This window comes from Pteropus vampyrus, unplaced genomic scaffold (genome assembly GCF_000151845.1).
Source record: "Pteropus vampyrus isolate Shadow unplaced genomic scaffold, Pvam_2.0 Scaffold151, whole genome shotgun sequence".
NCBI classification, from domain to species: Eukaryota; Metazoa; Chordata; class Mammalia; order Chiroptera; family Pteropodidae; genus Pteropus; species Pteropus vampyrus.
Window position 1 is genome coordinate 1012098 of NW_011888932.1, and position 15196 is coordinate 1027293.

Here is a 15196-nt window from a genome sequence, read left to right on the forward strand (position 1 = left end):
ATGTGCAAAAGGCCTTGTCCTTCAAGACTCAGCCCCTATTACAGCTTCTGAGACACCTTCCCCAGACTTTGCCTGCAAGTTTAGCTAACAGCCTTCTCTGACCTTCCTAAAACCCTTTGTTTACTCTTATCTTTTTAATTAACATGTGTTAAAAGTAATTTGTTTACTAGAAGTGTCTTGCCCAGGAGATAGATACTAAGCTCTGAGCTACCAGCAGTAAGGTATCAACTACTCCTTTTCTACATATCAGCAATAGACTAGAGGAAAAAATAGCATTCACAATAGCGATAAAAATAAGTATTACCCAAGAATAATATTAACCAAAAAAGTGTGTAAGACATATTTAAGACAAAAAGAACCTGTGAAATATTTAAACAAATGATATTAACAACATCAATAGCAAGCATTTAGGAGAGGCTTACCATGCCCCAGGCACCATGCTAAGCATGTTGCATGTTTTACTTCACTTAATCAATAATCTGCGAAGTTGGTACCATAGTATTTCTCATTTTATAGAAAATGGAGGTACAAAGAGGTAAGTAACTTGCCTGATGAGATTTCATATTCATTGCTGGAAAGCTTGAATAATATATAATTCTTCCCCCAATTGTTTTTTATATATAATCAGATCTCATAAAAATCCCCTAAGAAGGAAAGTTCGATGATATGAGGTTCGTATTTTATGTAAGTACATATGTACATAGAAAAAATCTGTAAGAATGTGCATCGAAGTGTTGGAGGTAATCTTTGCTTCTCTATACTTTCTTGTATTTAACAAACTTGTTGCAATGCACATGTATTACTGAATTCTAAGCATTGTAAAAGTCACTTTTACTTAATTATCTCAAGTTCTCCCAAGACCATGAAGTAGGCACTGTTTTGCCTACTTTATATATTTAAAAAATGGAAGCACAGAGAGGTTAAACTAACTTATTAAGGTCACACAGCTGGCAAAGTGGTGGTCTCAACCCAATAGCCTGAATCTGGAGCCAGCTCTGAGTGAGTATTACTGTATTCCAAGAAACAAGGACTGTACAGGTCATGAGTGCCTTAAATAGCAGAAGTCCTAGGATGCTGGGACTCAGAAGAGTTCCTAATTCAGGCTAGAGAGTCAAACAAGGCTCCTTCTTAGAGGAGGTGGCATCAAAACAGAACTTTGAAAAAACAGTACTTGGCACAAAGTACATATACAATAAATATTGATGACTAAGTTGATTAACTTAACAAAGAGGGTAGAATTTGGGTGAGTAAGGGCATTCCAAGTAGAATAAATGTAAGGGTGTGTCTCAGCTAGAGCTCCAAGGTGATTTTCTTTAGCATTCTGCTGCTACAAGTCCCGGAACACCTCTCTCTTCCTTAGGGTGGCCTGGCAAGTGGCAGGGGTGTCAACTTAGTAATCAAACTGGAACCAGGCAAAATTTTCTCTTCTGACAAGCCAGACAAGTCCGAAAAGCTGGGCAGACTCAAAGATGAACTGGTGTCAGGCAAGGAGCCTGCCATGATGCTCAGCTTGTTTCCCAAGCCTCTTGTATAGCCCATCCTCTACTGCCAAGGCAATTCCTTAGGGTCATTCTGGACCACGTAGAGGCCCAAGGGACAGTGATTTTCAAATAATTTTGCTCATATTCTTCACAAAACACATTTTTAGGTTGATATCTAAAATAAACTTTTTAATCATAAATTTAAATAATTTCAAAAGATATATTTTCTAGTTTTTTTTTATTGTGAACATATCATAAATGTATTTTTTTTTTGTCAAAAATAGATTTAATTCATCCACTTTATGGAACATGTTCTCCATATAACTTCATTGTCAAAGCCAGTCCCATCAGACAAATTATACTTTCTGTCAGGAGAAGTCGGACTTCCTATTTCAGTTCAAATAATGATGTTAAAGTACATCCTGGAGACATCTGTCTCACTTCTGAATCTCAATCCAATAGAGAGACAGGGAGGAAGAGAGGGAGGGAGGAAGGGAGGAAGGAAAAAAAAAGGAAGGATGGATGGATGGATGGGTTGGTGGATAGATGGGGATGGAGAGGCTTATTGCCCGGATGAGATGAAATACTTCTCCTTTCAATATTTCTTATGGAAGACTTCAGGCTGGGCATGGGCATGTTAGGGATTCCTACAACAGAAACTGAAGATAGACATACTAACACTAAGCATTTCTAAGTTTTTAGCATTATAATTTTGACTATAATTATTTTGACTGTCTCTTTATTGATATGTGAAACAAAATGAAATTAAACATCTTAGATTGTTTCATTAATACTATAAATGTTCTCAAATATTAGTTATTAACGGGCAGACTAAATAAAACACATTATGATTTTAAAAACCCATCTACTCAGGCCCGCTTGCTCTCTGAAGGTCTCTCAGTACCCCAGTAGCAGCAGGCTACAGTTGGAAAACTTCTGCTGTAGAGCAACCACCAGCCAACTCCACTTCTTACAATTGACCTTGATTGACCTATTAAACTCAGAGCCCAAGGCCCATGTCTTTCCCCCTTCCAAAAACTGTTCGGCACATGGCTGGGAAGTCTTACTTTTTTAAACACTTTTTTAAATCACAGTACCCTTAACTACACTTAAACAAACGATGATCTCTTAATATCAAATATCGAGTGTTCAGATTTTCAATTTTGTCTCCCGTTTTTCTGTGCTCTTCTGTGTTTGAGTCAGGATCCAAACAGGATCCATGCGCACTGTATTCAATTAATATAATCGATATGTTGTTTAAGTCTCTTTTAAAGATTAAAATATTGAAATTTAATCTTTGTGCCCCGTCCCTTCTCTTCCCCTTGATATTAGCTAAAGAAACTAGACCGTTTATCCTATTTGGTGTCCATCCATCCCTCTAAATCCTGCTGACTGCATCCCTATGTGTCATTTAGCATGCTACTCCAGCTCATGTACTTCCCCTAAACTATAACTCACATCTTTGATTTTTTTTTCTGCCACTTGACTCTGCCATTTGATTGAAATATTTTTCATTTATGTGATTTTATGAATAATGCCAGAGACGTAAAAGTAAGGGATTTAAAAAAAAAAAGATTAAGTATTCTTTGCTTATTCTTTTACCAGCACAGGGGTCCTTGCCCCTCTCAGGATAAAAATCAAGAAAGTGAGTGTTTCTACGGCCATGCCACCCTGAATCCTGTCTGATCTCAGAAGCTAAGCAGGGTTGGGCCTGGTTAGTACTTGGATGGGAGACCATCTAGGAAGACCAGGTGCTGTAGGCGAAAAAATATATATATATAAGGGATTGTAAACTGACAAGGTCCTTGCAATCTGTGAGATCAACCAAGGGTTGCCTCGCCTAAAAAAGAAAGAGAGAGAGAGAGAGAGAGAGATCTCAAGAAGGAAGGAAAGAAGGAAAGAAGGAAAGAAGGAAAGAAGGAAAGAAGGAAAGAAACAGTTTTGCAGAGAGAAAGGTTTATTAAAGTGAAAGCTAGATGTACCAAGGGAGTGTACTCCGAAAGAGAATGGATGTGGCTTCCTGAAGTCAACTGGCATAGCATTTTTATGGATTATTGGGGTTAGGGGCTGGGTTAACTTTCATTGAAGGGAGGAATATTCATAAATTTTCTTAGAATGGAGTGGGATTTTCAATAATTGGGTTCCCATCCCCTTTTTGGCCTTATATGGGCTGCTCCAGATCTGTCATGGCCCTAGTGGGCGTGTTATTTCGTATGGTAATGAGAACAGGTCAACCAGAGGACACTTCTTCTAATCGGTGCTCATGCAAGGTGTTGGGACTTTTCCTAAATCTATTATGTCTCTTTTATGGTTACTATTCCAACCATTTTTGTTTCTCATTGGTGGGAAGGTATGGCTCAGGTTCCTCAGGTATGGTTCCCCAGCAGCGGGTTTCAGCCATGGTGCCTACCAAGCACAATTCCATATACATTGATTGGACACCTACCTGCTATTGAATCTTCACTGCTTATTAGCTGTATAACCTTGATCAAGTCAACCTTCATCTGAGCTTGCAAGTCAGGCCTGGGGAGCCCAACCACCCAGAAACCCAGAATCTCCATCTCAGGACAGCTTGCTGAGCTTCCGGGCCCACCCTTCTTAATTCTGGAGACAGTCCGATAAACATTTATGGGTACAATGAGTACCACCAGCGTCTGATTTGACAAGAAGATTTTGCTCACTCATTCCGTGCTTCATTCAACATGAAGGCCTATAATTCCAGGCACAGCAGATAGATCCGTGAACAAGAAAGATAAGATTCTTGCCCTTATGAGGTTATAGTATATATACTAGTGGAGACGTGAAAGAGAAACATAATAAGGACACACAGAATTGAATTGAATGGATAAGTTCAGATTCTGAAAACTGGGAACAAAATAAAGAGGGGGATGTGATAAAGAGTGTAAAAAAAAAAAAAAGACCAAAATGGAGTCACTTTTGCTAAGCCGTGTTACCAAACCAACACTTACTAACTTAATTGCAGTTTTAGCTTCTACAGGAGAGAAAATTTAAACCAATCTATCTGGAATTTCCTCAGCAACACTAGTGAGCTGCTAATCTGCCTAATAAGACCCCCTTCCTTTCCCTAAGGGTAGGAGTCCCTGCCAGAAATAATCCACTCTGAATTTCCCATCCCCACTCTTTTTTTGCCTATAAAAACTTTCCATTTCGTACACCTCGGAGCCCCCTTTGAGTTGCTAGATGGGATGCTGCCAGATTCATGAATCCCTTAATAAAGCCAATTAGATGTTCAAATTTACCTGGTTGAATTTTGCTCTTCAACGAGAGTAATGGGAAGGGGTTTATGTGTGGCTCCTTTAGAAACGGTGACTTGAGAGGCCTCTTAGAGGAGTTTGATCTGAGACACGAGAATAAAAAGGAGTCAGCCAGAAAAGAACTGGAAAAATAATTCTCAGAGGAAATAGCTAGTGCAAAGGCCCTAAGGCAGGAATCTCGGGAGCAGAAAGGAGACTATATCTGTTATGGGGAGTAGTACTTACACAGTGTTGAAGAGGGCATCTCACTGGGATGAGGAGTTAGAATTTTCAATTGAAATGGGAGCCACTGAAAGGTATCACATAAGGTAGATGATTGCAGAGAGGCCAGAGAGGAGGAAAGGAAACTAATTGGTTATTTGAGTGATCCAGGTGAGAGATGATGCACTCAGACTAGGCCAGAACCATAGAGACTGAGGTGGAGGTAAGTATACAAATTCAAGAGCTTAGGCATGATTAAATGTGGAAACTTAAGAAATGAGAGAAGTCAAGTACAACCCCTGGGGTTACCGCCTGTAAGTGGCTTAGTCTTTTTTGAGATGTGACCCTGGAGTCAGGACGGGTGGATGGGCACTTTCAGCCCCAGAAGCTATGGGGCAGCGAAGCTGGAAGTTGGCGCTCAGGTCGTGGGCGATTAGAAAATTGCTTCAGGACTGGAGGAGAGGACCAGGAAGTGTAGACTGGGAGGGAATTGGGCCTAGGGATTTTCAAACGCCACGAAAGGAAGGGAGGAGCCAGCAAAAGGTTGTGAGTCAAACTTCCTTCTCCCTTTCTCACTTTGTTCACGTCTGTATCCTCCGGAAGATTCCTTTTGTTGCAGGTAAGGCTGGGGGAGGTAGAGGGCACAGCATTGGGCGCCCCTTTGGGGGTCCTCCAACTTTACATCCCTTGTTATTCACCGGCCAGTGAGAAAGTCATCTTCCTTAAGCGTCCCCTATCCCGAAAGTGAGGATATTAAAACAGCAGTGCCATGAGGAGACCATGAAGGCTAGGAAAGGAGGAAGTACTTAAGCACTACTGTTAAAAAGAGGGTGGGGGAGATGAAATTTGCATGTTTTTTGGGAGCTGTGGAATAAGAGCTTTGGAGCTGGAAAGAACTGAGTTTTCATCCTATCCTCCATATCCTGGATGTGAGGCTTTGAACTTCATCTCCAACCTCTTCAGTTATTTCTTTATCTGACTGGGAAATAGATTTGGAAGTAATAATTTTTTTATGCAATTCCTTCCATTGTTAGAAAAATTGAATTCGTTTTCAAACGACAAAAGGAATACATGTTTACTGCCAAAATGTCTTAGAAAATAGACCCCAACTAGCGCAATGAAACCATCCTCTTCTCTTATACCTTTGCTGCTCACCTCCTTCTCAAGTGTGGCTCTTGACCCTTCCCTTCCCTGCAGCCCTCTCCTCACTCCACTCCCAGACTCACTGTTATTTAATGTGTCTTTTCATACTTATTTCTATGATCATATAAATTTAAGCAAACACATAGCGAGAGAAGTACTTTTTTTCCTGTGTATAAAGTGGGTGAATTTTCTACATATTAAACTTTAAAGTTTGAATTATATATCATAAACTTGCTGGAATTCTAGGCGCTGAGACGCAGTTGTGCAGGAGACCAAGTCTTCCTCTGCAGACAACTCATCTTCCAGGCCGACTCTCAGTGGGTAAGCAGCAAAGACCCGGTAGCTGAGTGTCTGGTAGCTGGAGGAGTGGAGGGTGATGGCGCATGCGCGGGCGTGCATCTCTTAGAGTGATTCAGGGGAATCGCCCTTTGCACTGATGAGGAATGAGCCTTACAGCAGATCTAGGGTGGGGATGTTTAACATTGTACTTTGGTAGTCGGGTGTTATTAGCAGACTCCACGACTTTGCCATCACCAGAAATCACAGGTATTTTCATTTCACATTACGGTTGTTGCAGGTATCATGAAAGTTTTATGCTCTCACTACCTCAAAATTAAAGTAGTTTAGACCTGCCACTCAGTCTTGTTGAATAATAATAGGTTAAGTCGTTCACATACTCAGTAGCTCAAATTTAGTATTTTAATAACTGAATTTAAATACTAAATTCTAGTTTTTAAATTCTAGGTTAATAAAAATAAATATATGGTCTCTTTCTCACTCAAGATCCTAGGTAACCCTGAAATTCTATCCACTCTGGCTTCGGAATCCCTAATCAAGATGGAAAGCAAGATTTTAAACACTGACGCTGGAGCAAAGTTGTTGGCAAGTTTTAGGTCAGGGTTTGAGGCCATCAAATATAGGTTGGAAAAGGAAGACTTCAGAGGCTTTAATAAAGTTCAGTGATGAGTTCTGATTTATGTTTTAAGGAAGTTTCTCTAATATAGCAGCAAACTTTGGAGACTAGGATGGATTAGGAAGAGTGAGGAACATTCAGAAAATCATACACCCAAGGCACTGGGGGATGGGAGAGAAAATAAATTTCCCCTAATATCTTGATTGGAAAAAAGCTGATTTTGATTTCCATTTGCTTGGTTTGTAACTGCCATCTTTTCATATGTTTATTATCTATTTGCATTTCCTATATGGTAAGTTACCTTTTCAAAATAGGCAACCTGTTCTTTTTGTTTGTTTTTTTTTCTGAATTTGTTGGCTGTACTGTAAACTTTTTTTAGCTAGAGTTAATATTCCCCATTCCAATTCTCTGGCCACCTTGAGCTGGTGTGGTATTTCTTCAATAGTGCCAGGTTTTTAATTTCCTTTTTTTTTTTTTAATGGCATTATTCTTTTCACATTTTAATTACTTCAGAATTCTAACAATTCCCAGTGACTCTTTTAAGGTGGAGAGGCCAGATAAAATTTGCCCCAGCACTGGCTATAATCAGTTTTTTTAAATACTGGAATCTCTTTTGGTTTGCATTTCTCTAAAAATTCAGCATATTTCCATATGTTTTCTGTCCATTCTCATTTCCGTGATTTTGTGTATGTGCTTATAAAAATGAGATTGAACTACACACAGTTTCTGCAATTTGTTTTTTTCCTTCCCGCACCAAGGCCATCCCTAACCAGTAAATGTCTCTGATACACACCCCTTAATAGCTGCATATAATTGCACAGTGTGCACAGACCTTTGTGGGTTCTACCCTTCCTTTATTAAAAGGGCATTGTCTTCTGGGGTTTTGTAACAAAAACCTCAGTACCAAACTTTTTGTTCATGTACTCTTCAGTACTGGTGGCTTTGTTCCTGGTGTAGATTCTTAAAGGGAGAGTATATATTATTTCTGATTTTAATATTTTTTCCAATTTCTTAAAAAGTTGTAACTATTCTCACTCCAGATAGGTAAAAGTGGACACATTTTTTTCCAATTTATCCCCAATTCCTGGGATTAGGCCACTTTTCATATGTTTAGTAGTATTGCTTTGCGTTCCCTCTATTTTTTATTTTAGCTTTTCAATTTGTGTAAAATCTTAAACTAATGATTTTTATGGTGGTTGTTCTAGGAGTATATTTCCTCTTCTGTGACCTTCCTACCTGTCTTATCAGAACTATTTAATTAAAATTGTTCTATACAGTTAAATGAAAACTTCTAGCTATGGAACTTTTTTAAATGTTGAATATTTTACTGATTTTTCCTTATAATGCTGATCTGATGAGGGTTTTGGTTTTTTTTATTTTTTGGATTGTTATGGCGCGAACAATTCTGAGACCTACGGAGCCAATTGAGATTAATTATGAGCCTTTATTAGCCGGCCGGCGACTGACTCTCTACCACTCAGGGCTAGAGGAAATCAGCCCTGAGCTTTCAGAGGAGGCAGCTGATAAAGCTTAAGACCATATCCTGGTGGTCTCCTGAACAAGCCAGCAGATTACAGAAGTGGAAGTTGGCTGTTAGCATATCTTTGCCCGGAACAACATCCTTAATTAACAAGTAAATGGATTACAGAAGTAGACATTGGCCATCTTCATATCTTATACAATATACTTCCTAAACCACACATAAGCAAGTAGGACAACTCCTGATATCTAAAGATATTTCTTCCCTGTAGCTGATTTAGCTAGTTTGCTCACTTGAAAATTTTCCACCCTTAACAGGATCAATATTTGATTACTTAAAAAGTTTTGCCTAGGATATATCATCTAGGCTTTTTTTTTTTTTTTTTTTTTTTTACAACCATACATTTGCAAACCATGTTTTAAAATCCTTGTGCTGGGTTTGTGTCCTTTCTCATGCTTAATTTTACACACTGTAATTTTTTTTCCAATTAAAAATTCTCACTTGGCTTTTGATTTTATTCTTTACATTTGCTTTTAACTTTCTACTTTTATCTCAGCCTTTTATCTTTCCTTGGTTTTTATTTAGCTACATTGTTCAATGCACAATGATATTTATATTTGTGGATTACCATAAAAAAATATTTTTTTGCTTTTTCATAGTTTTGACCCGAATTTTGCTTTATATGGTTAATATTGCCTTCTTTGTGCTTTAATTTTCTCTGCATTTATCTGTATAGTTTTGCCCCCTATTTTCAGTTTTCTTTGGCATTTTGCTTTAACAATATCTTTTGTAAGGCATAGAGTGCAGTTTGTGTGTTTTAATTGGGGAGAACTCAGTGGTTTTCCTTAACGGTGTTCAATTTTTAAGAAAATTTAGGAGTACTTTCAATCATAAAAAAATAAATTCTGGAACCTACCACCTAAATTCAAAAATAAACTTGTCTTCCATATGTCTCATCTATTCCATTGCTAAAGTTTTTTAGAGTAAATCCCAGACATCGTGTCATTGTACTCTTAAAAACTTCAGTGTCTATCTCTTAAAAAATAAGGATTTTTCTTAAATAACTTCTATATTATCACAGCTAATGAAATTCATATTTCTTAATATCATTTAACACTCAGTTCATAGTCAAAATTTCCTGCTTTTCTACAATTGATTTGTTCAAACCAGGATCCAACTGAGGGGCACACAGTTCTTTTAGTCTCCTCAAGTAGAACTGGCCTCTTGTTCCCCGTCATTGAAGTATTACATCTATATTTACAAGTTTGATGAAAATAACTTTTTTTTGGTCTTCTGGTTTGTTATTGAAGTTACCTAGCCTTTTAGACAATATTAAAACATTTGCTTTTTACTGTTCTCTAGAAGAGTGTGAGTACCACTACCATAAATGTTACTTCACAATTTTCAAATTTAATTGTGAAAATGTAATAATACTCCTATTTTTGAATTACACTTTATTAGTAGTTGTATCCCCTTTTTATTCATATCCTTATTTATTTGCACTTTTTTTCTCTAGCTTAGTCAATGTCACCAGAAGTTCTTGGGTGCATTTTGTTCTTTATGTAGCAATTTAACTTAATTTTCATCCTTCTGACTTTTTAAATGTTTTGTCTATAAATTCTCCTCAAAGCCCACTTTCATTGTGTACCGCAAGTAGTTACTAATGACATTCAGTATTTTTGAGTTTCTTTTAGTTTTTTAATTGAGTTATCTTAGAATTAAATAACTGTATCCTTTAATATTTAATTACCAAACAAATTTTTATCTTTTAATATGGGTTATCTTAATTTTTCCCGATTCAGTTTTTATGTAATGAGAAGTTTTTGAACTTCTTAGCTACTTATGTGACTCTTGCAACAGTCTGTTTGGAATAGTCTCCAAAGTTCTATTTTTTAGGCTTTAGCATTGTAGTTAAGATGTCTCATGCTAATCGTTTTTAGTTAATAAACTTAATTTTTTCACCGCAGATTAAGTGGAAAGTACAGAGTTTTCATATACCCTCTGCCCCCACACATGGACAAACTCCATTATCAACATCCCACACCAGAGTGGTGCATTTCTTATAATCAGTGAACCTACATTGATACATCATTATCATCCAAAGTCCATAATTTACATAAGGGTTCACTCTTGGTGCTCTACATTCTATGAGTTTTGACAAATGTGTATCATGTATGTATCCACCACTGCGTCACACAGAAATAGGTTCAATGTCCTAAAAATTCTCTGTGCTCTACCTAATCATCTCTCACCCCCTACCATCCCTGTGAACAACTGACCTTTTTACTGTCTTCATAGTTTTGCCTTTTACAGTATTATACTTGGAATCATACTGTGTGTAGCCTTTTTTTTTTTTTTTGTATATAATCTTTTCAGATTGGCTTCTTTCACTTAGTAATATTCAATTTAGGTTCCTCCATGTTGTTTCAAGGCTTGAAAACTCATTTCTTTTTAGTACTAAATAATATTCCATTGTCTGGATATACCACAGTTTATACATATATATACTGAAGGACATCTTGGTTGCTTCCAAGTTTTTGACAATTATGAATAAAGCTGCTATAAACATCTGTGTGCAGATTTTTATATGGATATAAGTTTTCAACTCCTTTGGATAAATACTAAGGGGCCTGATTGCTGGGTCTATGGTAAGAGTATGTTTAGTTTTGCAAGAAACTGCCAAAGCGTTGTCCACAGTGACTACCATTTTTTATTCCCACCGGCAATGAATGAGAGTTTCTGTTGCTAAACATCCTCACCATCATCTGATATCGTCAATGTTTTGGATTTTAGCCATTCTAATAGGTGTATAATGGTATCTCATTGTTTTAATTTGCATTTCCCTGACGACATGATGTGGAGCGTCTTTTCATATGCTTATTTGCCATCTGTATATCTTCTCTGGTAAGATGTCTGTTCAGGTCTTTTGTCCATTTTTTTAATCAGGTTGTTCATTTTCTTAATATTGAGTTTTAAGAGTTCTTTGTATATTTTGAATACGGTCCTTTATCAGATGTACTTTTTGTAAATATTTAATCCCAGTCTGTGGCTTGTCTTCTCATTTTCTTGAGTTTCCTACTAATTTGATTTTTTTTCTTTCTGGAATGTTTGTTATCTATGGAATTAACTAACCACCTATGAACAGATGGTTCATAAATGTATATCTGCAGAACACAAACTAGCTTGGGCTCTTCTATTTATTTTGCTGTATAAATGCTGCTCCTTTCTCAGATCAAATTTGAGCCACTTTCCCAGAGAAGCTTTCCTGGATCTCGTAGTGTTGGCACAGTTGCATTTTGATATTTGTTTCTCCCTAGATGTTAACTCTCTTGAGGGCAAGTTCCATGTCTGGTTTTACTCAATGTTTTTTTCTTGTGCAGCTAGTGCAGTATCTAGCAACAAATGTGCTCAAAAAATGTGAATAAATGTCTAGGAATTTATAAAGTTCATGTCTGCATTTAGAAGTTTTATCTGGACATATGTAGATGTATTGTATATCTTTTATTAATTTTGCGCCAGCTCTGATGAATTTTTTCTCTCAGATGACTTGAGTCCAGGACTGTTTTCTGTTACCATGCAATATATTTTTTATCATCCATTGGCTATATGTGAGGTTTTCTGGTTCTGTTTCTCAAAGCTGTCAGGACTCACGAGTTCCATTTCTTCTTTCTCTTCTATTGATCTGCTTCAATAACAGTTAAAATTTTGATTATTTATCCTAGTCTCCTCATAAGTTATAAGTTACTGAATCCACTAAAAGAGTGTAATTTTTCTTTTTAAACTTACAAGTTTAAGTAGTTTGGGTCTTGACATCCATGATGAATCAGCAGGTGGTATGATTGTTAGTACTTCAGCAGCAAACTCAGCTGGTAAAGCTTGATTATCTGCTAGGTTTTCAGAAGGGAGAGTCAGGAACTGGCATCGCAGCTATTATCCAAAGTGTGCATATTGCACTTTCCCTATTAACTTCACATCCCTATTAACTAAATAATGAAGAAATGGTGGTCTCTCTCCACCATGCAAGGTTATACTTATGCAGTATAGTGGAATGCTTAAAAACAAAAATGAACAACCTAAGTGAGTCTCCTCAAGGACCTGTGGGAGGAGGCATGGAATTTAGTTCTTCTGCTTCATTCAGGATATGTGTTAACATTTGCACTCTGGAAAATAATATTCTGAATTGACTTGATAGGTGATTTTGATAAAAAGTCTTAATGTGAATCTCTGCAAATCTCCCTCCCAAAGGGGACTTCTCTTTTTCCATTTTGTGTAAGATTCCATACAAGTCACCTTAGACTCTCAAAATTTCGCATGATACACTTTTTTAAAAAATGGTACTTATTTTCTTGTAATTAATATATTTAATACGGAGAGCATTGCAAAGTTAATGGTATGGGAAACCAGCCAGTTTCCATCATTCTTATTTATCTACTATTTAATTTATTACATTTAAGTCTTAAGACTATACTTTCAGGTATCATTTCTATAGTTTGTTACATTCAAGTCTTTACATAAGTGGGATTTTAATGATCATATTGTATGAATTTTGGATTCTGGTTGTTTCCTTTTGTTTTAGTGCAAATATACTCATCTTGTTGGTCACCCTTTTATTAAATTGTTACGGAGTACGCATAGCATAGTTTACTTAATAACCAAGCTTACATTCCTGATTAGAGTTTCTCAAGATAAACAATTCATCAGTAAACAATTTTTATTTTTTTATTTTTTATATTTCAGATAATATTTTTTAAAATTGAGTTTGGGGGAGTCTAGAAGGCCTGCAAAAACAAAACTTACTCTTCTGGATTAAAAAAAAGAAAAAACATCCAGTCTTGACAACATATTCAAAATGTCAAATAAAAAATTTCTAGACCTGCTATGAAACCAAAAAAAATATCACCCACATGGAAAGAATTAGGTTGATATAAACTGAGATGGCTCAGATATTAGAGTTAAAATATAAAGACATGTCAACAGTTATTATGAATAAGTTTAAAGTCTTGATAGAAAATCTGGACTTAATGACTGAAGATGTAAGGGAATCTCTTAAAAATGACCTAAAATTTTAGGAGTAAAAAGGTCAATATCTGAAATGAAAAATCCAAAGAACTCCAGTACCAGAAAAGAGTGGCAACGAATAAAAGATACGGCCTCAATAAAAACAGGATTGGTAGAGAAAATAGAAGGAGAAAACTGTAAAATAGCTGAGGATGTTGAAAATTTGACTGTTAAAATAAAAGAAATAATTGAGCTGAATAGCAAATTATACAAAGCTGAAGAGTGCAATACTAACCAAGGTAAGAAACTGTCCCAGAATGAATCACAAAATCACAAAGTCATAGGAAGTGTGGAAGAAGCCATTAGTGATGTAAGTGACAGAGGTAGAAATTTCAACATCCATTTAGAAGTTACAGGAGAGGGCCAAGAGAAAGGAGAGGAAGAAATGAGGGAGGAAAAAACCACTCAGAATTTCAAGAATAAAGAGAAAATTCTGAAAGTCTCCAGAGAAGACGAAAGGAGCTATACTCATGTTGGCAGCAGACTTTTCATCAGCAACACTGGATGTTAGTAAGCAATGGAGTAATATCTTCAACATTCTGAGGGAAAATGATTTTGAACCTAAATTTTTATGCCAAGTTAAATTAATATTTAAATGTGATGGTGAAATAAAGACTTTTTCAGACATGCAAAGCCTCAGCAAATTTACCAGCCAAAAATCATTTATGAGAGAATTACTGAAAGGTGTACTTCCACAAAATAAAAAAATAAAGAAAAGAGGAAGAAGATATGGGATTCAAGAGAAAGTGGTAAGGATACAAATCTGTAGAGCTTATGTATAAAATATAATAGTTGTTAAAGTTATTTTGAAGAGTAAATTAATTTTTAAGAAATAATTCCTTAAGTAAAAGCATGACATTAAAAGTAATGATTAAAAAGCCCTTCCCCCTTCTTTTTCTTAAATGGATGTTGGAAGCTTGAGAGAAGAAAGAGTTAACAGTTGTTTATTTGAGAGGAGATTGGACATACTTATTCTAGGTATTGATAGAAAAAAATGTATATGTTAAATACTTAAAGATAAACACTAGAACAATAGCCTTTAAGTCATTAAGAGGAAAAAATAGAAACAAGGAATTAAATGAATTCAACTAAAAGCCTTCATGCAATGGGAATAACAAAAATATCAAGTATAAATAATTAGGTTCAATTTTTTTTTTATAGTCATACACACAGCAAAGGTTTATTATAGTGAAAAGATATATTATAAGATCTGCAAGGGGAAAAACACAGGCAGTCTGAAGAAATCTATTCACAGGCTTTCTTGTGTTCTTTCCCTTCCATGAGGGGCGGGGTGCAAAATTGTGCTATTTTTTCCAGTCACTAAATAAATAAATAAACAAATGAACGAATAACAAAACAGAAATATAGGTGCAGTATTTCTGCCCAGAGAAGTCCATCAGGCTATTCAGCACCCAAGGATTTACTGGGGCTTGTCTTAGTTCAGGTGGTTATAACAAAGTACCATAGTTTGGGCGGCTTATAAACAACTGGAAATCTGAAATCAGGCCAGCATGGTCAGGTCCTGGTGAGAGCCTTCTTCTGGGTTGCAGATTGTCAGTTTATTGTTGTATTCTCACATGGCAGAAAGGAAAAGAGCTATGTTCAGTTTTTAATGTGTAAAAGTAGTCCTGCTAAGTCTTTTTCA

The 15196-nt window shown here is 36.3% G+C and overlaps 1 protein-coding gene and 1 pseudogene across 1 annotated transcript in view; both read left to right on the forward strand.

The window, feature by feature from the left end:
• L1TD1 (LINE1 type transposase domain containing 1) overlaps positions 1-15196 on the forward strand; it is a 23266-nt gene that overhangs the window by 5625 nt on the left and 2445 nt on the right. The window contains 3 exon segments of the mRNA XM_023536225.1: positions 13365-13554; positions 13557-14004; positions 14006-14300. Of these exon segments, the coding sequence (XP_023391993.1) occupies positions 13365-13554; positions 13557-14004; positions 14006-14300 (933 nt within the window).
• On the forward strand, positions 3135-3244 carry LOC111745319 (annotated as a pseudogene).